The sequence below is a fragment of the Amphiura filiformis genome, chromosome 19 (assembly GCF_039555335.1).
Source record: "Amphiura filiformis chromosome 19, Afil_fr2py, whole genome shotgun sequence".
In the NCBI taxonomy this organism is placed as follows: Eukaryota; Metazoa; Echinodermata; class Ophiuroidea; order Amphilepidida; family Amphiuridae; genus Amphiura; species Amphiura filiformis.
Window position 1 is genome coordinate 32,039,058 of NC_092646.1, and position 27,529 is coordinate 32,066,586.

Below are 27,529 nucleotides of genomic sequence, written 5' to 3' on the forward strand. Positions count from 1 at the left end.
GGCAAGACATTTTGGTGAGCCGAAAGGGGAAGCAATTTTGGCAAGCCGAGAGGGGAGGGGGGGCAAGCGATTTTTGGCACGCATTCATGGAGCGCCTTTTTAATAAATTAAAAAGGCTTAGGAAAACAGTACGGAAACGCTTAGATATGAAAATTTTCATGCGCTCGCAACATATAGCTAGACCATTTAAGGTTTGCAATTTGGGATCCAAAAAATTTGGCATGTTCAAGGGGGGGGGCAAAGAATTTTGGGCGGGCCGAGAGGGGGGGGCAAACGATTTTGGGCGTGCCGAGAGGGGCGGGCAAGTGATTTTTGGCGAGCGGTTTGGAAATTTTACCTCCGGGGGGGCTCATAATTGTTGCACAGCCCCTTAATACTCACGTGGTCTACTCTTAAAGATCATAATCAGAACTCTTACTAATGAAAAAGCCTATCAGTGTGAGCATTGTCAAAACTCACACTGAAGCCAAATCCTATTGCAAGGAATAATCTTCAGCGCCCCATGGAAATTGTGGAGGAAATTAAAACTAGATTTGTAGCAGAATATATACAAATTGGTGCCACTGCTGACTGTTCTATGCCATTTCTGGAACGCAATAAAGTTAAAAGGATCAGATAGTGACAATCCTGTCAACCTCATACACAGCTGTGCATGGTCTACTGGAAGGATCGATATACTGCACATTGTATATAGGCCTCCACCTTTGCTGCTACAACGGGAACCGAACTTCCCACCCATACACACACTCAGGCCCGTACGCAGGACTTTTTTTTGGGTGGGGGGGGGTGCTGATTTTGATGAAGTGTACCTTTTTCCAAAGGGGGGGGGGGTTGTGAAAAAAGTACTTTCCAAAATTTGGACCTTTTTTGACACAAAAAGCGTGTTAGGGGTGATGCAATAATTATGTGTACCCGGGTGGTGAATTATAGGGGGGGCAAAGATTTTTGGCAGGCCAAAGGGGGGGGCAAGCATTTTTGGCAGGTCCAAAGGGACACATAATTATGTGTACCGGGGTGAATTCTCAAAATGGTCTGCCAAAATCGCTTGTTCCCCCCTTTGGCCGTGCCAAAAACCTTTGCCCCCCCTTTGACGCGTGCCAAAAACCTTTGCCCCCTTTGACGTGCCAAAAATCTTTGCCCCCCTTACACATGCAAGATTTTGGGAACCCGAATTTAAAATCTTAAATTGTCTTATTATATAATGCAAAAGGAAATTTTGTATATTTGAACGTGTCCCTAACGTTTTCCTACGCCATTTTAGGGCGTAATATATAGAAACGGTGCCCAAAATATCTTTGCCAAAAATTGCTTGCCCCCTTTCGACCTGCCAAAATCGCTTGACCTCCCTTTGACCTGCCAAAAATGCATGCCCCCCTTTGGCCTGCCAAAAATCTTTGCCCCCTATAATTCACCACCCCTTGGTACACATAATTATGTGTAGGTGGGGGGTGAATCTCAAAATGGTCTGCCAAAATCGCTTGCCCCCCCTTTGGCCGTGCCAAAAAAACCTTTTCCCCCCCCTTTCGACGTGCCAAAAATCCTTTGCCCCCCCTTTTGACGTGCCAAAAATCTTTGCCCCCCTTACACATGCAAGATTTTGCATATTTGAACGTGTTCGTAACGTTTTCCTACGCCTTTTTAGGGCGTAATATAGAAACGGTGCCCAAAATATCTGTGCCAATTAACCGCACTTCCCACCCATACACACACTCAGGCCCGTACTCAGGACTTTTTTTTTGGTGGGGGGGGGTGCTGATTTTGATGAAGTGTACCTTTTTCCAAAGGGGGGGAGGTTGTGAAAAAAGTACTTTCCAAAATTTGGACCTTTTTGACACAAAAAGCGTGTTAGGGGTGATGCAATAATTATGTATACCCTGGGGTGGTGAATTAATGGGGGGGCAAAGATTTTTGGCAGGCCAAAAGGGGGGGCAAGCATTTTTAGCAGGTCAAAAGGAGGTCAAGTGATTTTGGCAGGTCAAAAGGGTGTCAAGCAATTTTTGGCAAAGATATTTTGGGCACCGTTTCTATATATTACGCCCTAAAAAGGCGTAGGAAAACGCTAGGGGGGGGGGGCAAAGATTTTTGGGCACGTAAAAGGGGGGGGCTAGCGATTTTTGGCAGACCATTTTGAGAATTCACCCCCATAATTATTGCACCACCCCTGGGTGGTGTAATAATTATGTGTACGGGGGGGGGGCGAATTCTCAAAATGGTCGGCCAAAAATCGCTTGCCCCCCCCTTTTGGCCTTTCAAAAAATGCTTTGCCCCCCCCCTTTTGACGTGCCAAAAATCTTTGCCCACCCTTACACATGCAAGATTTTGGGGAACCCAAATTTAAAACCTTAAATTGTCTTAACATATAATGCGAGCGCACCGAGCAGGAAATTTTGCATATTTGAACGTGTTCGTAACGTTTTCCTACGCCTTTTAGGGCGTAATATAGAAACAGTGCCCAAAATATCTGTGCCAAAATTGCTTGCCCCCCTTTCGACCTGCCAAAATCGCTTGACCCCCCTTTCGACCTGCCAAAAATGCTTGCCCCCCTTTTGGCCTGCCAAAAATCTTTGCCCCCCCTATAATTCACCCCGGGGTACACATAATTATTGCACCACCGCTTAGTGTGACACTGCATCGATGTATCCTTTTGGGTCCATGCTTTGGTTCCCTGCTGGCCAGTTGGAACAACCCCTGGGATAACCCCCGGGGGGGTCACTCCCATTGTGGCCTGTACACCATCCGTGATAATCAACTTTTGAAATATGATCACATATTTTTGGCACCAGGGGACCCCCAAAATGACAAAATCAAACTTCCGGTTGAATAAATGACCAACTTTGGGGGGCTCATTACTTAAAAAGGAAAACAGACATAAGGTTAGCTAGAATCCAAGATTGCAGCTTTATATCTGTTCAGAACAGGAAGTTACAATGTATGAGCTACCAAAGTTGGTAAAATCACCAATGACACTCGCGAGTGCCAAAAAGGGGGGGGGGGGCCAAACTTCAAATGGCCATTTCTTAAAAACGACATGGCCTATGAGGCCAAATTTTTGTATGGGTTCATTGTGGCCAGATAAGATTACTCTGATGGAATTTCATCAAAATCTGAGAGTGTCTCCTGGGGACCCCTGGTTGATTTGATATGGACTGACCCACATGTTTCTCGTCCGGGTTTTAAAAAAGGAGGAAGAGGGGCTTGAGGCCCATTTTATTTTATTGTTCTGGTAGGTACGCCACCGCTAGTGATCACAGAACCATTCAGAATTGTTTCTTGCATATTAGCAAGGCTATAAAAAACATCTCAACTTCCAAGAAATCTTTCTTCAAAAGTTTTGACTGAATTTTAAAAAACTGAAAATAAATTTGAAGCGGCCTCAAAAAAGAAGCGGGAGGGGATGACCCGGGGGGATGAGAAACATATTTTATTTTTATTCGGCCTTATGATCTTCCGTGCAGTAGAAAGTGAAAAATCCGAAATGTTACTCAAATTTGGTCCAACTTTGGCCTAAATGTAACACAAAACTCGAAAATGTAACATGGTAAAACTTGCACAGTGTTATACTGTGTAGTTTTCCGATGATGAAAAAAATCAAAGTATTCATCGAAAAAATCCAAGAAATTGTGAATCCTGCGATGAAATTTATACCTCAAAATGTTCCAGAATTGTCAACTTGCCTAAAAATTTCGATGATCAAAAACATGTGCGCTGAAAAATGTCATTATTTTCCTTATCTCTTCACCGATTTTCAAGGTTTAAAAAACTTCGTGTAGATTGCCATTTTGTCTAAATGCGAGTAGAAAGTTTTCAGATTCAAAACATCATTCAACCCTCAAAGACCTTTCTAAAATCCCCGTGCCGAACACACGAAGATCAAAAGTTCGGCTGGCCATTCGGCAAACATCGGCAGGATCTCGCTGAGTCAACTGTGATTGGTCCAGTGGCTGGAGCATGCGTGAGTATATTTAACAAGCATTTGGATACAGTAATATCAGTACGACAGCAACTTCGTGACCTCTTTTGTTCGACAGAAAATTTATACGGGTTGGTGAACACGGGTTACGTAACACAATGTTGAAATTTTAGCCGGCAAACGCTTTTTATCAAAAAGCTCCAGAAATGGAAGACACGGGTCGTATATTGCTCCATTTATGTACCATGACCACAGATAAGATATCAAACATTTGTGTAAAGCAACAAATAACGTGTAAAAGTTGAATTAAATGGAAAATAAAGAAGCTTGAACATGTCCAAAGTAGCTCGGAAAATGAGAAAAATTGCATGTCACGAACACAAAAATGTTCATATCATCAAGCAAGAAAAAGCGCCGGAATCAAAAATGGGTGTCATGTTATAGAATAACTAAAGTTAGCTTGCCTGAAAATTTCATGATTTTTGGTTGGGGTATATTTTTAGTCGCATATTGAACATGTTGAACATGTTGAAATGTTTATCTTTGTGCGTGACCACTGTCACGCCATATATTGTACGGCCGATGTTTTTCCTGCAAAGAAACTGTCATTGTCAATTGTCCATTGTTGGTTATTTAACTTGAAAATAATACTCCCAACGATCAAACAATTTTAAAAGTCAGCATAAAGTTTGTGTTACATTATTTGGACGGTGTTATTCATTCCAGAAATAGAATACATGAGTGAGCACGGTTGTTTGATGGGATCATTTATTATTTTTTCAAACAAAACATTATGCACAACCAAATTTTAGGCTTAAACAGCTAAAAGTGATATCATGCTATTGTATACAGATGATTTTGAGTCATTCTCAACTTTAATTTCCCCTCTTTAACACAGTTATTCACTTTTATAGTAATTTTAAAGCTTTTTTGGATATAGAATGTATCTGTTAATGACAAAATTGGTGGCGCTATTTAGTTACTGGAAATTACTCTTTCAAGCTTTTAATACAAACAGATTCCTTTTATTGTTTGATAAAATATGTTTATAAAATTTCCTTGTTGCTTGTTTCACCTATTCAGCTGTTTTAATGGCAGTATTAATCACCTAACCCTTGCAAATAAAGAAACATGATTTAGGATCAATAGCGCCATCTATAGTTTGCATTTAGTTAATAATGAAGCCAATTCTATATACATCAAACAGCCGTGTGAGCCACTGAGTGGGAATAACATTGCTATTATTGTCACCGAATTAATCATATCTCTGGTATGGCTTAGTGGTAAATACATGTATTTATAAGTTCGATCTCGGTTCGAACCCCGCAAGCACCTTTCTTTGATTTTTGATTTGATTTAACTCATATTTTTAAATCCTAGTTTTCATATTTTTATTAAAGCCATAATATACGATTTCGGGCAAATTTGAAGTTTTGTTATTCCAAAAATTATAACAATATTTATAATATTAGTAAATAAATGTCAGGAAGGTTTTCACGTTACATTTGAAGCAGAAGTAGCGAGATAAAAATGAAAGAAAACACTTAATATCTTGAACGCTTAACTGTGGTGTTCTATGGGGGAATAGTCTTAATAAGACATCAAAGTTAGTTGCTCTATCTAGACAATCTTGGCTGATTCCAATTAGGTGTAATCCGAGGTGTAAGTTGGACATTGTGTAAAAATTACAAATATGCCAAAATATTAGGTTTGAAATTCGTGCATCTCATGATTTGATATGTATGCATAAAAGCTCATAAAATATGTTGCCGATAGGGGAGGGGTCTAGTCCAATTAAAAAATCGTGAAAATCTGTGTTGACGTTCCTTTATTTGACATGTTTGATAGGCCTATATATATTCTTGAACTTTTCAAAATTACTTAAGTTTGACATGCTTTATTTGATTATTTCATATTGAAAGCTACTGAACTTAAATGCATTTTTTTATAAAAGATATGAACTCGAATGTAGGATTAGGCTTAAACATGAACAAGAAATAAATCATGAAAAAGGTGGGCCTTCAAGCTGACATTCATTAGGCCTATATTATTAAAGACAAAAGGGAGAGGAAAAAAGAAAAGAAAAACGAACTCATGGGAATCGAACTCTCAACCTTCCGCACTGCACACCTTCGCTCTGTCCACTAAGCCATCGCAACTTGTTCGAGCAAAGGGTATTCTTTTGCTGTCTTATTTCTCGTAAACATGTTCAAGGATCTCACTCAACAACAATCTTTTCAAAACTGCTTGTACTTCAGTTAAATGAGATGATACTACCTTCTTTGACAACTACAATATTTTGTTACACAATAGAGTATAAAATATATAACAATAGACGTTTTTAATTGCTATATTAATCAATATAACATGCCTAATAGACAGCGCCGGCTGGGATCCATTTCGTGAAGCATCGTGACACTTGCAACGTGCGCTTACGACACGAGGACTCAAAGAACGCAACTTTTCAACCTACTACTAGGTTATTCCACCGCTCATTTTCGCTGAAATTTTAATACAAGCTGTGGTTAATTAATGTTTATCATAACAGAAAAGCATTAGACCGGCGTTTCCTCAAAGCTATAGATATAACCATTTTAGTGATCGTGACATGCATTTTCTCTCATTTTTTAGGCTACTTCGCGCACCAAAAGCATTCATTTTTTCCACAATAATTCAACTTTTACACGTTATTCTTTGCCTTATACTCATGTTTCATATCTTATCGATGGGCTCAATATGGAAATGAAGGGAGAAACGACTCGTGTATTCCATTTTTTGATGTTTTCTGAAAAACCGTATTTGCCACCTGATTTTCAACATTGCGTTACGTAACAGCAGAGGTCACGCCGGTAAAAATTACCGGAAGTGAGCTAAGTTGCTGTCGTACTGATATTTGTAGTGCAGACTGTGCAGTGGGCACACCTGACGTTGAAATCATGTTGAAATTTCAATATCAAAATCAATTTCGATGTTGAAATCACGTTGTATTTGCAAATGGATTTCAGGTTGAAATTTCAATGTTGTATCAACGTTGAAATTTCAACCTGATTTCAACTTAGTAACCTCTACGTTGAAATCAGGTTAGGTTGAAACTTCGACGTTGTATCAACGTTGATTCAATGTCGAAATCCTAACCTGTGCCCACTGGGAAGGCAAGGCAAGTCAGGTTGAAAGATTTGGGAAAAATAGTTTCGGGAAAACAGACAGGAAAATGTGTTCTTTTACAGCCATTAGCATGAATAGAAAGAACCACAGTATCATTATGTGCATCTGTCCTTGGGTTTTGGTATTAATCTTTTAAACAAAAAAATACAAATACGAATTCCATACAGACAAGTAGTAATTTCAGAATATGATATTCTTTTTCTTTCAGATGCTGTGAATATTAGTCAATGTGGAGTATAATCACCACCAGGATACAGGTACCAACTCTTAATTTGTCTCGTCCGATTCTTTACTGAAGACATCTGTGAAATATTTGACTTGGTCCATGCTGAATATAGAATGATATTTATATCTACCCAAGGACACGCTCGTTGAACACTTTTAAAATGAATGTAAGACTTTTAAAACCACTTGCTTGTAGATTTTGTGGAATCTACCTCTATTCTTTGAATAGATTGAAAGGTCACGTTGACAGACATGATCAAATATGTTAGAGCTGCTAGAATCAAAAAGACTAGAGAGACACTCAAAAGACCTCAAAAATCTGTCAATCTAAAAGGATACACATACACCAAAACTCACACTGAAGAGAAACCTTATCAGTGTGAGTATTGTCAGAAATGTTTTGAGCAAAGTAGTTTTCTCAAACAACACATCAGAACTCACACTAAAGAGAAGCCCTACCAGTGTGAGTATTGTCAGAAATGTTTTACGCTATCTAGTCATCTTCAAAGACACATCAGAACGCACACGAAAAAGAAACCCTATCAGTGTGAATATTGTCGAAACTGTTTTGCACACCCAAGTAATCTTAAGAGACACATCAAAATTCACACAAAAGAGAAACCACATCAGTGCCAGTATTGTCAGAAATGCTTTAGAGAAAAAGGTGCTCTCAAAAGCCACATCAGAACTCATACTAAAGAGAAACCCTATCAGTGTGAGTATTGTCAGAAATGCTTTGCACAATATTGTCATCTCAAAGATCACATCAGAACTCACACGAAAGAGAAACCCTATCAGTGTGAATATTGTCAAACCTGTTTTACGCTATCTGCTACTCTTAAGCGTCACTTAAGAACTCACACAAAAGAGAAACCCTATCAGTGTGAATATTGTCGAAACTGCTTTGCACAAAAAAGTAGTCTCAACAGACACATCAAAATTCACACAGAAGAGCAACCACATCAGTGCCAGTATTGTCAGAAATGCTTTACAGATTCGGGTAATCTCAAAATCCACATTAGCAGAACTCATACTAAAGTGAAATCCTATCAGTGTGAGTATTGTCAGAAATGCTTCGCACAATTTAGTCATCTCAAAGAACACATCAGAATTCACACTAAAGAGAAGCCTTATCAATGCGAGTATTGTCCGAAATGCTTTGCGCGAAGTAGTCATCTCAAACAGCACATCAGAACCCACACTAAAGAGAAACCCTATCAGTGTAATTATTGTCCGAAATGCTATGCGCAAAATATTGATCTCAAAAGACACATGAGAACCCACACTAAAGAAAAACCCTATCAGTGTGAATATTGTCAGAAATGCTTTACACGAAATAGTGATCTCAAAAGACACACCAGAAACCACACTAAAGAAAAACCCTATCAGTGAATATTGTCAGAAATGTTTTGCGCAACCGGGTACTCTCAAACGCCACATCAAAACTCACAACTCCCACTAAAGACAAACCCTATCAGTGTGAGCATTCTAGTATTGGGACCCGCCATGAATAAAATTATTATCATTAATTGTGCACATCGTGATAATTACATTGAAGTTTGATTAATATTTAGCTTATAAGCTCCAATAAATAAGTTTCTGTAAACATGATACAGTAAATGACTCAGCTGCACACAGCCCAAGTACATGTGGTGGAAAATGTAGTTTTTATTTGTGCACTTGTGCATGTAGGGGAAACTGATCCTCCTTTAAAACATAAGACAGCGTTCAAGCTTTGACTTTCGTTTGGTGGCCAGAATGGTGGGAACCCAGTCCCCGCACTCCGTGCATCTGCGGGTATTCATGCTCGTCGAAAATTTTGCGAAATAAGGGGTGTTTTTAGATGAAGAAACACGATTCGCGAAACACACAAATTCAAACCACGTGTTCGCGAAATTGAAAAAAAAAGGTATTTTCATCGAGCAGCCTATGCGTTTCTGCCAGAAAAGTGTATATTAGAAATAACGTTCGCGTTTTAGCGAAAATAGGGATATTGTCGAAGGGCAAATAATTCGCGAAATCCATAAAAACTTCGCGAAATGGGATGCAAAAGGGGGTGTTTTTAAAGTTCACCGACAAGCATGAATACCCGCGGATGCACGGAGTGCGGGGACAGGGGGTGGGAACTTAAAGTGAAAGATATCCTACTTAAAGGAACATTTTCTAGGGTGAAATTTTGTGTAGAAACTGAATCTGACATAAAAAGGGATAATTATCAACTTGAAAATTTTCCCCATAGCACTGTACAGGCATATTTCTGCCCGAAGTCCTCAAATTTGAGTGAAAATTGGTGCAAAAAAAATAAGTCCTTCAAAATGGGGATACTCAGGCACAGTGTAATTTACCCATTACCAACTTCAAAGTAATGCGCCATATTGCCTTAGCTCCAAAGCTGCAGCACCCATATTTTTCCAACCGTCAAATATGTTGATAAATCACTCATGAACTTTCATGTTCATTTATTTTTCAGGTTCAAATTAAATTTAGGGGGTCAGGGGACGAGTATAATTATTTTGTTGTGGTTTTACTGGAATTTGGGGGGGGGGGGCAAAATAAAATTTCAGGGGCACAATCGGAAAAAATACATAATACCGGTTTTGTTTTTTAGAGAGACTCTATTTGAGCATTTCATGTATTTGAGCTTCCAAAAAAGGTTTTATTGGGATGATAAATTATGTGCGTGTAGCGTGCAAACATTTTGTATTTTACACTATTTTCACCCATGATGGGGATGAAAATGCCTTTATTGTGACAATGTTCGCACACAGTGCGCAAACGTTTGGTATTTTACACTTTTTTAGCCCATGATCGGGGTGAATTTGGGTGGAAAAGGGGTTCCTTTCCCCTTTTATTTTCCTTTGCCCTCCAGATATCGATTTTCTTTTATCTTTGTCATGGGGGCACTTTCACCCTGGCTATACGCTACTGCCGAAATAGTGTGTTTCGCTATTTGATGGGCCAGTTCGCGTGATCACGAAGCGCATAATTTTATAATTTTACCCTATTTGGGCCCAAAACACGATGCTTTTTGACTTGTATGATGTGCTAAAAAAGTTGCATATATAGGGCAATTTTTTTTCTCCTTATGTCCCCCATGCAAAAGGGTGGAAACGTGTACCCCCAGTTCTCCAAGCTTCCTCTGCCTGTTATTGTAAGTCATGATTTAGTTGTATATATGACAGCGTTCAAGCTTTGACTTGCGTTTGGCGGACAGAATGGTGGAAACTTAAAGTGAAAGATATCCTACTTAAAGGAACATTTTCTACGGTGAAATTTTGTGTAGAAACTGAATCTGACATAAAAAATGCATAATTATCAACTTGAACATTTTCCCCATAGCACTGTACAGGCATATTTCTGCCCGGACTCCACAAATTGGAGCAAAAATTGGAGCAAAAAAAATAAGTCCTTCAAAATGGGGATACTCAGGGCTAAACAAAAAACATGTTGCTCTAGAGGGAGGCATTGGTAAGGGCAACATGTCTTTTGTTTAGCCTCAAACCTCCCAATTTTGAAGGACTGATTTTTTTTGCAAAATCTGTGACTTTTTTCACGCCCTCAAAATCCGGTGGGGGTAGCATTTTGCAAGTTATTTTATTTTCTGTAGATCTAGCTTACTTGTTTGTTATATCACCATTTCGCTAATGAAATACTGAGCAAATAAACACTAAAAGCATCCCTATAGCTCATACCATTGTGGAGATATGGCGTTTTCAAATTGAAAATGATGCAAATATTGTATATTTTTCTAAATCAATTGTCACCCGAACCCTCAAGTTTCTACCCCTGCTACAAAAATAAAGAAATATATGGATCCCATTCAATGCTTTTAATATCACAACTGTACCCTTGTTACACAATTAGAATAGAAAATTAGGCAGTATTTAATAGTTTTCATGTTAAATTCATATACTCACAGGAAATCTGCAAGTCAAAATTTTTGTCACCCCAAAATGGCCATTTTCGGCCAAAATCGGACCAAAAAATGATTTTTTCTCAAAATCTATAAAAGATAGGGAGTTTTAAGTGCCAAAATCTGAAACTAGATGACATTTTACCCTGAAACATATAAACAATCAAGAATTTTGGTTCTTTTCATCCCTAAATACTTTTTTCACACGCGTGTCCGCCAAACGTAAGTCAAATCTTGAACGCTGTCATATAGTGATAATAAATTAATATGTAGGCTTACTCAGGGGGGGGCACTGTACCCAATGACCCCTTTTTGTGTTATTGTCCGGGGGGGTCACTCCCATTGTGGCCTGTACACCATCCGCGATAATTAAAACGCGTAAAAAGCGTAGTTTTTCGTGGGTAGGCACGATACGCGTGTACCGTGTTTAGGGTGTCAAAAACGTGAAAAATGGGGAAAAAGGGTAGCAAAATTGCAATTGCTAATACGCGAAAATGAAATTTAGGGTATCCCTGCCATTTAAGATAGGGAGTGCCTCCCCCGGGGGCCTACTGCATGAAACATTATTGTAAAAATTGTCAACACTAAAGAAGAACAAAGATATTGTACCTTTTTAATGATTAAATGAGCAGACCAGAAGGGACTGACACAAACCTCCATTAAGGGGTGGTGCAATAATGATGTGTACCTGGGGGGTGAATTATAGGGTGGGGCAAAGATTTTTGGCAGGTCAAAAGGGGGGGCAAGCATTTTTGGCAGGTCGAAAGGGGGGGTCAAGCGATATTTGGCAGGTCGAAAGGGGGGGGCAAGCAATTTTTGGCACAGATATTTTGGGCACCGTTTTATATTACGCCCTAAAAAGGCGTAGGAAACCGTTACGAGCACGTTCGAATATGCAAAATTTCCTGCTCGCTGCGCTCCAATTATATGTTAAGACAATTTAAGGTTTTAAATTTGGGTTCCCCAAAATCTTGCATATGTAAGGGGGGGGGGGTAAAGATTTTTTGGCACGTCAAAAGGGGGGGGGGCAAAGGTTTTTGGCACGCCGAAAGGGGGGGCAAAGATTTTTTGGCAAGGCCAAAGGGGCGGGGGGGCAAGCGATTTTTGGCAGACCATTTTGACTATTGAATGACTTACGGACGGTATCAAATTTACATAAAGGACCTGATCAAATACCCTTTTCTGGAATGAACTTTTATTCTGGTTTTACTGGAACATTTGCCCGTGTAGCGCGCGAAAAAAATTCAGGCTATTTTATATTTTTTGCTTCAGGACTAATGTTACTAAAGTTTTACCCCCCCACTCTACGTGCCCCAAAGCTTTTTAACCCCCCTTGTTCATACACCCAAAACTTTTTTACCCCCCCCCCCCCTATTCAGAACTCCTAAAATTTTATGACCCCCCTACATATTTTCCAGCGGCATCCAGCCTCCCCTACCAAAGTATTTATGAACACTTCCTTATATCACGTATATTTCAATAGGACGTATATTTAGTGGTGTGTTCCCTACCTGCCTGACGGCAGCACACCACTAAATCCTTCCGCATTTGGTGTAACCCTTGATAGTCCCGGTAAACATACTAACATAGGTCGGAAGTGCAAACAAGTGGGTGTCCCTTGGGAGCAAGATGAGTAGCCATGATTGTTTATTATAATTAAATTAAAAGATATGCAATTGGTAAATGTTCAGAATATCACAAAATGGTGCATCTTGATCTGGTCAAAAAGTTTGGCTCCCACAACTAATCCGCGTACGGACATGGTATGGGGGCATATTCGTGCAAGCTAAAAATAAGGGTGGCGCTGTTCAGGTCCCCGTAGCTTAAAAGTTAGTCTCAACTTGTGTCAAAACCCCATTTTAAATTAGATTTTAATCTTTATTTAAGACATTGATGCTACCAAAATATGAAAAATGGTTTTACATGGGGTAGAAAAACAAACTTACTTTCATGTATAGTTACACGTATTTCAATGGGAGTTTATTTAGTGGTGTGCGCCCTGACCTGCCCGTAACAGATAGAGCGCCGCCATTTGACCAAAATCAGCTAGCGAGTTGGGAGTTTATATATCCTGGCCCCGGGATCCTGGCACTATAAAGCTTCACAATTGTTTACATTTTGTCTTGCAAAATTACAGCCTAACTTTCGCCAACTTCGTGATGCGCTAATCTTTTCTTTTCTTCATTTCAGCCTGCTTCATTTATACTTCTGGAGACGGGTAAATTGATATGAAATTAAATAATAATGGTCATGTGGTTGTTGGGCTGGCTTTGATCGAAAAATCTATCTTTTATCCGGGTCTTTTATGCACGACGACACGATAGTTGCTGTGTGCATAATTATAAGCTATCGGTTGTTCATACGAAAGTTAGAACATTTCGAAGGCTGGCTGTCAACATGGTCATCCAGTACGTAAAAATTTGGTAAGCTTAGGGACCGTTCACAAACACTTGTAAGGGGGGCCTGATGCAAAAAAGGAGGTCCCTGTAAATTTGTGACCCGCCTAAGGGAGGGCTTGAAAAAATTACCACAAATTTTCCTGGAAAAATTGAGTTTATATGCTTTATGGGGTTCACCCATAATTTTCATGTCAAAAAGGGGGGCTGAAATTTTCGAGGTCTGTAAAGGGGGGATACAATTTTTTTGCATCAGGCCCCCCCTTACAAGTGTTTGTGAACGGTCGCTTATAGTTTTCATTGTTTTACAGCATCATATGTTTGATACTTGAGACCTCGATCTAGCTTCGAATTTGCACACAATAGTTACGCATGCGATGCTAGAGTGCTTTGCTATCGTTTTTTTGGTCGGAAAGCGGCGCAATTTTTTGCAACGGATGTTAATAAATTCTTAATTCTGTTTTGCTGAAATTTGCATGAAGGCGCTTGAACTGACAATAGCGATAGTATCAAAGAATAGCAACACTGACTGCTAATCAATGAGAATAACTTAGCGCAATTATGAACCACATTTTGAAATTAACACAATTATAATGAACAAAATGTTGCAATTATGAAACTTTCAAAATGCTCAATGAAAATAGTGCAAATTAGCGCAAGTATGAAGTAAATGTTGCAATTATGAAACCTCTTCACTCTAGTGGTAATTGCGCTATTTCGCTATTTTCAAAACTGGCTTTAAAAGTAATCGTGTTATCAACCACATTTGAAATTAGCGCAATTATGAACTAACTTGTTTGAATTATTGCAATTATCAAATATGACTTAATGGTAATTGCGCAATTTGGCGTGAAATTTTGTCATTTTCAGTTTACCTCTTTACTCTAGTGATAATTGTGCTATTTTGCTATTTTCAAATCTTCTTCAAAAGTTGCGCAATTTTTCGCTCAATTGCGCAATTTTGACATATTCACTTTTTATGCATTTGTCCTGATAGGGCCAAAAAAAAGTTGTTTGTTTGTCCTCCACCGCCCGCTCCTCAGATTAAGGCCTGACCAATTTTTTTTTTTTTTTTTTTTTTTTTTTTTTATAAAAATAAGTAAAATTCAATTTTTTTTTCAGATTTTTTTTTTTCACTGGTAAGTCTGTTTAGGAGATCACAATGATTCACAGTATCAAAGGCTGCGCTAACTTAGGTCCAGAAGGACCAAAAACACGCCTTCACGCTTGGCAAGATGTTGCATGATGTCACTCTTTACTTTAAATAGCGGTGCCTCCGTACTGTGGAGAGGCCTGTACGCTGACTGTAAAGGATCACACAGTTCATTGCTCTATAGCAGAGATTTGCTTGATGACATGTATCTCAATTACCTTGGACACATAAGGAATGTTTGAAACAGGGCGGTAGTTCTTAAGCGTTTCAGGGTTGAGAAATTGCTTCTTGATTTTTGTTATGATTGGAACAAATATGTCTGGATGCCGCTTAATAAACCATGTGGGTATGGGATCAAGACAACACGATTTGGCAGGTGATTTCTGAACATACTCAAGAACATCATTCTCACTTAGTATATCGAAATTCGTGAAAGAACAAGATACACTTCTTTTTCAGGGTCCACATTAGTGGAGGTCTCATTACACAACTCAACAACATCATTTTCAAGACACTTATATATATTAGAAACATTTTCACTGAAAAATGAGGCAAACTTGTTACAGTATAATGATGATTTCCGCAATGCAACTGTGATGTTCATTATTTCTATTCATAATGTAAAAACTTATTCAAGTGGTAGTGTGGTACAGAATTCAATATCTGTGTTTATGCCCAACTGAATACCAAATGAAACCTATGAAGAAAACAAGTACCTAGGTTTTTTGTTTGTATTTTAGGATTCTCAATTAAATATATCCGTCATTTTTTATTTGTTGCAGATGGTTATCAATCGTGTGACTTTGTACTTGTGTGATCACCACGGACACCGCCAAGCCCCAATTTCTAATTGTTCCGGCCTAGCTGTTCATGCTCAAAGCAATTACATTTGAAGTCAAGGTAATAGTCAATGATGACCGCATATTTTATTTACACTGAACTTTAACATTTTCCTCGTCATTGATCATTTTATTGTGTAAACCGAGTCTGTTTTGGATGGTGGATCAAATGAAGCAGAGCCATTCCATGTCAACTCCAGGGATGTGCACCTCTTCAATTTTTTTCTTTTTCTGTGTGGTGGTAGATATAGATGAGAAAGTAAAATCCTGAAAATTTGAGCTTCATACTCCATTTCGTTTTCCCGTTGCATCAATTTGAAATTTAGGGGGTCAGCGTAAAAACTGTGTAATATTAGCAAGCGAGCGATGTTTGGAGGTCCATAAATGTATAAAGGCACCCCAACAACTTTGAAAAGTATGTATCCTGGGGTACTTTTTTGTGTAGAATTCAAATCTGACATCAGAAAACTTATGACTCCTTTACTGTAAAAGATATAGGGCCCTCAAAATGCAACTTCGTCCATCCAGGACCAACTTCGGGGGGTCAGAACTCCAAAAGTAAAAATAATTTTTTGTCAATTTTTTTGCCAGTCAGAGCCCTTTGGTAGGACATTACTCGTATCCCATATTGAGCCTATTAGAATACTTTTAGCTGAGATATTACCCATGCAAAACTCAATTGCACATTTTTTGTACATTTTTATTTTCTTGAAAACCAATGTCAGACATTTTGCCCCACCATCAACTTCAGGTATGTTGAAAATATGTTCTTGGACAACATTTCTGAGAGATATTGGCTTTGGGACTCGATGACTTTGCTTTAAAAACATCAGTTAGGTTTGCCTATATATGTCATTCCAACCACATCAACAAAATGGGTTGGTTGGTCAGTGGTCATCCCCTTAAATTTTGCTGAAATTAAATCATTTCTAGCGTACCTCTATGAGCATAATGAACACATGGAAAAAATGAATGCTCAACTCAAAGCGGTTTTATAGATATTTGTCAGGGGATGATTTGACCCAACCCCCATTTTGTTCTCATGTTGCGTCGTTGAATGACATATTGTGAATACTCAAATTTTGACTGATGTTTTGAAAGCAAAGTCATCGAGTCCCAAAGCCAATATCTCTCAGAAATGTTGTCCAAGAACATATTTTCAACATACCTGAAGTTGATGGTGGGGCAAAATGTCTAACATTGGTTTTCAGGGGGGTCAAAATGTACACAAAATGTACAATTGCAGTTTTGCATGGGTAATATCTCAGTTAAAAGTATTCCAATAGGCTCAATATGGGATAAGAGTAATGTCCTACCAAAGGGCTCTGACTGGCAAAAAAATGGACAAAAAAAACAACTTTCGGAGTTTTGACCCCAAGTTGGTCCTGATGGACGAAGTTGCATTTTGAGGGCCCTATATTTTAAAGTAAAGGAGTCATAAGTTTTCTGATGCCAGATTTGAATTCCACACAAAAAAGTACCCCAGGATACATACTTTTCAAAGTTGTTGGGGGTTCCCTTTATACATTTATGGACCTCCAAACATTGTCTTCGCTAAAAGTGACAGTTGACACATTTTTATGCTGACCCCTAAATTTCAAATTGATGCCACGAAATAGAGTATGAAGCTCAAATTTTCAGGATTGTACTTTCATCAATATCTACCACCACACAGAAAAAGAAAAAATGAAGAGGTGCTGCGGTGCACATCCTGGAGTTGTCATGGAATGGCTCAGCAGAGTTGTGTGTCATTACAACATATACCATATCAACAACACCATGCTATTTGAAGTATGTTCTGTATATATATACATATTTTATTGGGTCCAACAATAGAACCTTGGGGCACTCCACCCTTCACTGGGTGTAGTGTAACCAATCACATATAAGACTGATAGAGTGAGAGCGAAGGGAAACATAAGGCAAGGCAAGTCAGGTTGAAAGAATTGGTAAAAAAATAGTGTCGGAAAACCAACAGGAAGTTGCGAACTCCACAGCCGTTTGAAAAGACCATAAGCCGTTTTAGGAATTTTGGTATTTAATCTTTTATACAAAAAATACAAAAACGAATTCCATACAGACAAGTAATAATTTCAGAATATGATATTTTTTACCTTTCAGATGCTGTGATTATTAGTCAACGTGGAGTACAATACAGTTTAGGTACCAACTGTTAATTTGTCTTTTCGGATTCTTTACTGAAGACAACGGGGAAAGAACTGCTGAATATAGAATGGTATTTAGATCTACCCCAAGACACAATGTTGAACACATTTAAAATGAATGTAAGACTTTTAAAACCGTTTACTTGTAGATTTTGTGGAATCTACCTGTACTCTTTCAATAGGTTGAAAGGTCACGTGGATAAACATATGATCAAATATGTTAGAGCTGCCAGAATCAAAAAGACTAGAGAGACACTTTTTCGGATTAAATATCCTCAGAAATTTGTCAATCTAAAAGGCCACACGTACAACAAAACTCACACGAAAGAGAAATCATATCAGTGTCAGTATTGTCAGATATATTTTGCAGAATCTGTAACACTCAAACGACACATCAGAACTCACGCTAAAGAAAAATGCTATCAGTGCCAGTATTGTCAGCAATGCTTTGCGCGAAGTAGTCATCTCAAAATACACATCAGAACTCACACTAAAGAGAAGCCTTACCAGTGTGAGTATTGTGAAAAATGCTTTGCACAAAATACTGATGTCAAAAGACACATGCGAACTCACACTAAAGAAAAACCCTACCAGTGCGAGCATTGTCAGAAATGCTTTACACAATTTGGTCATCTAAAGGAACACACCAGAATTCACACCAGAGTGAAACCATATCAGTGTGAGTATTGTCAGAAATGTTTTGCAGTATCTGGAAATCTCAAACGACACACCAGAACTCACACTAAAGAGAAACCATATCACTGTGAGTATTGTCAAAACTGTTTTGCACAATCTACTGCTCTTAAATACCACATCAGAACTCACACTAAAGAGACAAATTATCAGTGTGAGTATTGTGAAAAATGCTTTGCACAAAATTCTGATCTCAAACGACACATCCGAACTCACACTAAAGAGAAACCATACCAATGCGAGCATTGTCAGAAATGCTTTTCACAACCGGGTACTCTGAAAAGCCACACCAGAACTCACACTCAAGAGAAACCCTGTCAGTGTGAACATTGTCAGAAATGCTTTACACAATTTGGTCATCTAAAACAACACACAACTAGAGTGAAACCATATCAGCCTGAGTATTGTCAGAAACGTTTTGCAGAATCGGGGAAACTCAAACGACACATCCGAACCCACACCAAAGAGAAACCATATCAGTGCGAGTATTGTCGGAAATACTTTGCACAACCGGGTACTCTGAAAAGCCACATCAGAACTCACACTAAAGAGAAACCCTATCAGTGTGAGTATTGTCAGAAATGCTTTGCACAATCTAGTGTTCTCAAAGTACACATCAGAACTCACACTAAAGAGAAGCCTTATCGGTGCGAGTATTGTCAGAAATGCTTTATGCGAAGTAGTCATCTCAAAAGACACATCATGACTCACACTAAAGAGAAACCTTACCAGTGCGATTATTGTAAGAAATGCTTTTCACAAAATAATGATCTGAAAAGACACATCAGAACTCACACCAAAGAGAAACCCTAGCGGTGTGAATATTGTCAGAAATGTTTTGCACGACCCAGTGCTCTTCAATACCACATCAGAACTCACACCAAAGAGAAACACTCAAATTACTCATAACTCATAATTAACAGTGCATTGTCAGAAATGTTTTGTGCAAAATATTGATCTCGAAAGAAACCTCAGAACTCACACTAAAGTGAAATCTTACCAGTGCGATTATTGTAAGAAATGCTTTTCACAAAATAATGATCTGAAAAGACACATCAGAACTCACACCAAAGAGAAACCCTAGCGGTGTGAATATTGTCAGAAATGTTTTGCACGACCCAGTGCTCTTCAATACCACATCAGAACTCACACCAAAGAGAAACACTCAAATTACTCATAACTCATAATTAACAGTGCATTGTCAGAAATGTTTTGTGCAAAATATTGATCTCGAAAGAAACCTCAGAACTCACACTAAAGTGAAATCTTACCAGTGCGAGAAGTGTCAGAAATGTTTTACACAATCTAGTAGTCTCAGAAAACACATCATCATTATTAACACTGTCAGAGTGAGTATTGTCAACCCGTTCGACTCAACCGGTTCAACTCAACACCTTGCGTGCATTTGCGCAGCGATTGTCATGCACTTATCATCTTATGGACGCATTGTCAGAAATGAGCATTGTAAGTAATGCTTTACACAGGCTGGTCATCTCAAAATGGCCTTCCCCCACTTCAAAGTACAAATATCTCAAATACATCGTGTCGGCATTGCACACCATGCACGCCACATATAATCCCAACTTAACCGATACAAACATAATAACATTTCCAATAATTATGATGTAAATACCTATCATATTTGCACTCTCCCAATGACAACTCATGATATTTTTTGAACTCTCCATAAACCCTCCCACTTCAAATTACAAACACCCCCACTTCAAATTACAAACACTCCGAAGACATCAACAGTATACACCTCAACAACATTAGTAACACTTTTCACCTGGCTCAGTGTACCATCCATAAATGATATTAAATAAGTGCACAATGTAAGTATTGGTACAATGTACATCGATCATTGTCATTGTCATTGATATACTAAGGGAGTGTTCAGAAATACCTTGGGGGGCTGGAAAATATGTAAGGGGTTCATACAATTTTGGAGTTTTGAATAGGGGGTTAAAAAGTTTTGGGTGTGTGAACAGGGGGGGGGTTAAAATTATTTGGCACGTGGGGGGGATTTTGCAGCTATGTGTATAAATGTTCAGTACAAACAGAACAAACGTACATGGCAGGGGATTTGATCAGGTACTTGATATATTGACAGGATCAAGAGGAATGAGTCACATGTCGGCTATTTTCAAAAAAAGTTTTTTACATCATTTTCTGCAGGCAGTTTACAAAATAATGTTACATTTTGATGCAAACCCCATCAAAATCTGACATTTGGTTACCAAGTTATGAGCAATTTATCAATGGCTGAAAACAATATAAAACAAAAGAATTTGAACTCTGTTTTTGCCAATATCTCAAAAACAATATTAGCGACATCCGACTCGCTCCCCTTGATCATGTCATTTTGATAAATCGTTCGATACTCCACTGTCACAGATATGTAGTGTTGAAATGGTCTACTTAATTTTGAGCTATGTATCAGTTCTTTCTGGTCTGCTCTTTAAATCACTAAAAAGCTGCAATATCTTTGTTCTTCGTTCAAGTTTTGCAACAATGTTTCATGTAGTACAGATTATTATCACTGTATTTTTATATTCCAATCATAGACGGTGGTAGAATGGGGGTACACGTTCCCCTATTTATATCATGGGGGACATCCCGTAAAATCCTTGATATGAAGCAATAATTGACCTGTGAAGATTCGTATTTTAGCACAAAAAGCATCAATTGTTTTGGGCCCAAATATGGTAAAATTGCAAAACTGTTCCATTATTGGGGGGGTTGGCGGGCCGAGAGGGGGGGGGGGAGCAAGCGATTTTTGGCGGGCGAGAGGGGGGATTTTACTGTGGGGGGGCTCATAATTTATTGCACAGCCCGTAATTGGGCTTGGATAAATATCCTTTTTCATAGAGCAAGTGAACTATTATACTTTCTTTCATTAATATCACGTGTGATGGCCTCTATTTAGCCCGGGGGGGGGGTTCTCCCTGGTTGATGGTATACGGGGATGTGCCACGGTTTTGGGGTACCTTGGCAGCAATTTTGGTATATTGATGGGTGGGTTTTCAGTGGAGACCAATGCGCCCAATTGGGCGCATTTGGGAAAATTTGCCCCTAAAAGCACCCAATTAGGGCAAATTTGGGTGCATTTTGGGTGTTTTTTGTGGAAAATTGGTATACTGATGGGTGGCAAAAACAGCAAAAAGTAGGTATAGAGAAAGTCAGCGTCCGAAAGTCTGCGTGGCACATCCCCGTAAATTTTTTTTCGAAGAACCCCGGGCTATTTAGCAGTGTGTTCTCTTAACCTGCTCGTAAGGGCGCATTACACCAAATCACTGCGCGAAAGGTGCAAGGAGTTCCGGGTAAAAGTATATGGCTACTGGATGGACTCACTGTCATTACAACGTATAACATGTCAACAACACCATGAGCTTTTTGAATAGCTGCTATATGTTCATATGTATAGTGTCAAGTAGTGAGTGACCCCCCCCCCGGGATACAGATCTTATTGGGTCCAACAATAGAACTCTTCACTGGATGTTTCTTTGATGTAGCTTTGCCATTAGACATTAGACATTTAAAGGAAACATAAGGCAAGGCAATTCAGATTGAAAGATTTGGGGAAAAATAGTTTTGGAAAACCGACAGGAAAACGTGAACTTCACAAAAATGGCAAAAACTAAAAAAGTGATTTATATTTTAGTTTTTTCATCTCCTGGGAACTAAATACCACATAAGGTCATTTTTATGTAACTCATTGACCCATTTGTGTTATATACTGCCTCAAGCTATAAATGACATTCTTGTGATTTGGTCAACTCATTGACAGATACGAACCTCAGGAGGGAATGCAATTTTTGATCAATTCACTCCAGGTAGTGAAACGTAATGTGCTGAATTCTCTGCCAAACCAAAAATTGCCCCCCCGCCCCTTTACATACTAAGATTTTGGGGAACCCAAATAGTCCAGTCAAAGTGGGTTTTGACTCACCACTAATTGCAACAGAATTTTTTTCACTGCTATGAATGTCAGAGATGTCCCTGAACAGCATACAAAAGTATACTAAAATATACTTGGTGGAAAGGTAGTTTTGGCGGGAAAAGGTCATACAGGGGTCAAATTTCAAAATCGTTCCAATCATTTTAAAAACTATACCAAATTATTCCTCTAGTCATAAGGATTCAGAAAAAATATAGTTTGCCATATCTGTGATGTACGGTTCTTGAGTTATAACCGAAAAGGTCAAAGGTCAAATGTTGGGTTCAACAGAGGTCAAAAACTAAAATTGTCTGATTTTAACCAAAATGGTCTCAAATTGTTCGGCTTGCAAACATTCATTTAAAGAATATTTGCACTGTTTAGGTTGTTTATTACATGCGTAACATCGAAAACTAGGTCGGGGTCAATAGAGTTCAATGGTCAATGACCTCTTTTACCCTGCTACCTAGGTAACGAAACATCCAAGATATGGCAAACTATTCTTATTTTGGAGTGTTTTTAAAGGACGAACACATTGAGACCATTTTTAAGGAGATCGGAGCATTTTTTCGAAGTTGACCCACGTGGAGCCCAAAATTTGACCTTTGACCTTTTTGCTTGTAACTTGAGAATGGTACATCACAGATATGACAAACTAGACTTTTTCTTAATCCTTAAGACTAGAGGAATGCTTTGGTATAGTTTTTAAAAAGATTAAAGCAATTTTGAAATTTGACCCCTGTATGACCTTTTCCCGCCAAAAACTACCTTTCACCAAGTATATTTTAGTATATTTTTGGTATGATGTTCAGGGACAGCTCTAAAATATATAAAAGTGAAAAAAATTCTGTTGCAATTAGTGGTGAGTGACGCCACTAATTTGGTTAGATTGACTGGACTAAAACTTAAAACCTGAAATTGTCTTATAATATTAATATGCAAGCGCATATCAAGCAGGACATTTTGCATATTTGAAGTTTGAACATGTTCCTAATGTTTTCCTACACCGTTTTGAACTTCTGATTTCACTTCCATCCACATGTCACACAGTGTATGCCGTTTATCCCTCATACCATGTGTCATGAATAGCTATTGTAGCCCACCAACACTGTGGTTAAGAGGCTAGGAAATATTTCCTAGTATCTCATACACTCGTATGTCTAATTGGCCTAACGAATTAAGTTTGATTTTAGAATGTTATTCTTTATCTTTCAGATGCTGTGATTATTCTGCAGTATATATAATTCTACAACCACTACCTGGATATAAAAGGCACCAACTCGTGATTTGTTTTCTCTGATTCTTTACTGAAGATACCTTTAATGGACTCTCTTTGCCCATCATACAACAAATCGCAATGCTGAACACATTTAAAATGAATGCAAGACTTTTAAAACCATTTACTTGTAGATTTTGTGGAAACTACCTCTATTCTTTGCATATATTGAAAGGTCATGTTGAAAGACACATGATCAAGTATGTTAGAGCAGCTAGAATCAAAAAGACTAGAGAGGCACTTCGGTGTAAATATCCTCAAAAATCTGTCAATCTAAAAGGATGCATGTACACCAAAACTCGCACCAAAGGGAAGGCTTATCATCAGTGCGAGTATTGTCAGAAAAGTTTCAAGCAAAGTAGTAATCTCAAGCAACACATCAGAACTCACACTAAAGAGAAACCCTACCAGTGTGAGTATTGCCAGAAATGTTTTACGCTATCTGCTACTCTTAAACGTCACATCAGAACTCACACAAAAGAGAAACCATATCCGTGTAAATATTGTCAGAAATGCTTTACACAATATTGTCATCTTCAAAGCCACATCAGAACTCACACGAAAGAGAAACCCTATCAGTGTGAATATTGTCGAAACTGCTTTGCACACCCAAGTAATCTCAACAGACATATCAAAATTCACACGAAAGAGAAACCACATCAGTGCTAGTTTTGTCAGAACTGCTTTAGAGAATCAGGTGCTCTCAAAAGCCACATCAGAACTCATACTAAAGAGAAACCCTATTAGTGTGAGTATTGTCAGAAATGCTTTGCACAATTTAGTCATCTCAAAGATCACATCAGAACTCACGAAAGAGAAACCATATCAGTGTGAATATTGTCAAAACTGTTTTACGCAATCGGATACTCCTAAACATCACTTAAGAACTCGCACAAAAGAGAAACCCTGTCAGTGTGAATATTGTCGAAATTGTTTTACGCAATCGGATACTCCTAAACGTCACTTAAGAACTCGCACAAAAGAGAAACCCTGTCAGTGTGAATATTGTCGAAACTGTTTTGCACACAAAGGTAGTCTCAACAGACACATTAAAACTCACACAAAGGAGAAACCACATCAGTGCCAGTATTGTCAGAAATGCTTTACAGATTCGGGTACTCTCAAAATCCACATCAGTAGAACTCATAGTAAGGAGAAATCCTATCGGTGTGAGATTTGTCAGAACTGCTTTACACGAGTTGGAAATTGTATCCCCGGGGGGCTCATAATTATTGCACAGCCCCTAACATTATCATCAGTACATAACAATTTTCTATCTTTTTGCTTGTCTACTATCATTGGGGTGGGCTTATCCAGCTGGGAATGAATTAATTGGCCAAAGGGAGTAATTGCCAGTAATTGGGCTCAGATAAATATCCGGGGGGCACTCCTACTTCGGAGGTGACGCGTATGTGGGGCTGTTAAGACCCCCTTTTCCAGCGTCGCTGTCACTCAAAGACCCCATATTTTTTTACGAACATGTGCACTATCACCGGAAGATCCCTATTTTTCCACTTGATCTGTCACCTAGGGGTGGTGCAATAATTATGTGTACCCCCGGGTGGTGAATTCTGAAAATGGTCTGCCAAAAATCGCTTGCCCCGCCCCCCTCTGGCCGTGCCAAAAAATCTTTGCCCCCCCCTTTTGATGTGCCAAAAAACCTTTGCCCCCCTTTTGATGTGCCAAAAAATCTTTGCCCCCCCTTTACACATGCAAGATTTTTGGGAACCTGAATTAAAATTTAAAACCTTAAATTGTCTTATCATATAATGCGAGCGCAGTGAGCAGGAAATGTTGCATATTTGAATGTGTTCCTAACGTTTTCCTGCACCTTTTAGGGCGTAATATAGAAACGGTGCCCAAAATATCTGTGCCAAAAATCGCTTGCCCCCCCTTTGACCTGCCAAAATCGCTTGACCCCCCTTATGCTTGCCCCCCCATTTTGGCCTGCCAAAAATCTTTGCCTTCCCCTATAATTCACCACCCCGGGGTACACATAATTATTGCACCACCCTTACAAGTTCAATTTGAACAGCAACTTTCATTTATCACTGATTTTGATATTTATTTTGAAAAAAAAAAAACCAAAGAAATTTGAAGCCATTTAGAACTAGAAATTCGAATATTTCTGTGGTGCTGTTTTGGTGCCATTTAAATGTTCTCACCCAATGACCCCATATTTTTTACATTTTGCTCTCACCGAATGCCAAAAATAAAGCTCTCGCCCAATGACCCCATATTTTGTACATTTTGCCCTCACCGAATGCCCCTTACTGCGAAAGTGCCAGCCCTACACCTATATATTTCATATTCATCTCGCAAACGGCTCCTTAAACAACTTGGGCAAAATTACCCTCGATTAGAAAGAAGCGAGGGCAATAAATCTTGCTCCACTGGTTTCAGTTTCCGAAATAGGATATCATAATTTAATCTCATATTCCTGGCCAGTACTCGACACCTGCTGATGTTTGTCCTCTTGCGTGTCAACACATTCCAGATGTTCTGGAGGCAAGGTTAACCTGGCTGGCTGAGTCAAATCACTGAGAAAATTGAATTCCATAACATAATATAGTTCCAAGTATATTATATTATTTAGAGGATTTCTTTATTAAATTTTATGTGTGAAATATTCAGTGAGTATCTTTATTTGTAAATTGTAAATTTGTAAATATTAAATGCAACATCGTGAAATGTTTCAGATCTGATATACAAAATTATTTACTAATCACACTATTCATATTCATCCGCGTCACATGTGGTTAAGAAGTTTCACCTAACATATACAATTTCGTGGAAGCTGACCAGCTAAAGCACATGCACAGAGCCACAACAAACGACAGATCACATTAGGGAACAACCCAAAATTTGGATGAAGTCAAATATCGAAAATTCTAACCCATATAGAATACAGGGCTGTCTTTATGGTGGATGTGCAAGGGTGGGGGGGGTCGGCGATGCAATGCTTGGACATTGATCATGTTAATGGAAGAAATAACTGACTATTCCTTTTTTATTTTAAAATATTTTTCTTCATACTTTTTTTTGGCACGGAAAAAATAAGACTTGCTGGGTTTTTTAATAAAAAAATCAAATTGCGGTATAGGCCTAACTGTACAACTGCTTTGAAAATGAAGTTATATAAATTGCAGGTTGCGAATTACGAGTAGGCCTACGTCCTGCACTCTATTGATTTGAAATCATCTGAAGCGACCACTGTAAAATGTCAAACTCGTACTTCCAGAAAATACTAAATTTTAAAATTATATAAGGCCGTATAAAATTAATATTTTGGTTCTCGTCCAGAGGATTTTCATGAATTGATGAGGGAGGGAGGTGTTTTTTTTTTTTTTTTTTTTTTTCAATGTAAAATTAGCATTGTCAGTAGTTTTCGGTCTTCTCCAACAGTGCTCGAGGAAACGATGAGGCCCTTTTTTTTTTTTTATATTTTTTATTTTTAGGAATAAACTCCCTAAAATACCACAAAAAGAATTGGAAGTGATGCTTGTTCTCTAATAAACTTATTTATATGTATGAAGATTTCATAAATCATTCCAAAGTCTAAAAAATTGAAAAATCTAAAAAAAAAAAATCTGACAAATCCCAGAAATTGAGGAGGGAGGGACGAGAACCAAAATATTAATTTTACACGGCCTAATAAATCCTTTTAAAAAAGATCAACTTTGTCCGATGTTGTAACTACTTTTTTTTTTATAGAAATGCCCGGGTACAAACGTAATCGGACTTTTCGCCCCCTCCCCGGCCCCCTCCCTCCCTATTTAACGAAAGGACTTTCGTTTATAGGACTTCATCGAACTTTTGGGTTGTTCCCTTACAAGGTCGATCAATTTTGCTTT

At 38.5% G+C, this 27,529-nt stretch overlaps 2 protein-coding genes across 2 annotated transcripts in view; both read left to right on the plus strand.

The window, feature by feature from the left end:
• The first annotated feature begins 7,481 nt into the window (after positions 1-7,481).
• LOC140141186 (uncharacterized) lies at positions 7,482-9,107 on the plus strand. Its single transcript, XM_072162983.1, has one exon. It carries the CDS (start codon positions 7,553-7,555, stop codon positions 8,690-8,692), a length of 1,140 nt encoding a protein of 379 aa, XP_072019084.1. The 5' UTR covers positions 7,482-7,552; the 3' UTR covers positions 8,693-9,107.
• Positions 9,108-13,244: 4,137 nt separating this feature from the next.
• Positions 13,245-27,529, plus strand: part of LOC140140501 (uncharacterized) — a 62,235-nt gene continuing 47,950 nt past the window's right edge. Inside the window, exons 1-3 of the mRNA XM_072162258.1 lie at positions 13,245-13,431; positions 15,545-15,662; positions 17,723-17,886. The gene's annotated coding sequence lies outside the window, so the exon portion shown is untranslated. The remainder of the gene's footprint in view (positions 13,432-15,544; positions 15,663-17,722; positions 17,887-27,529) is intronic.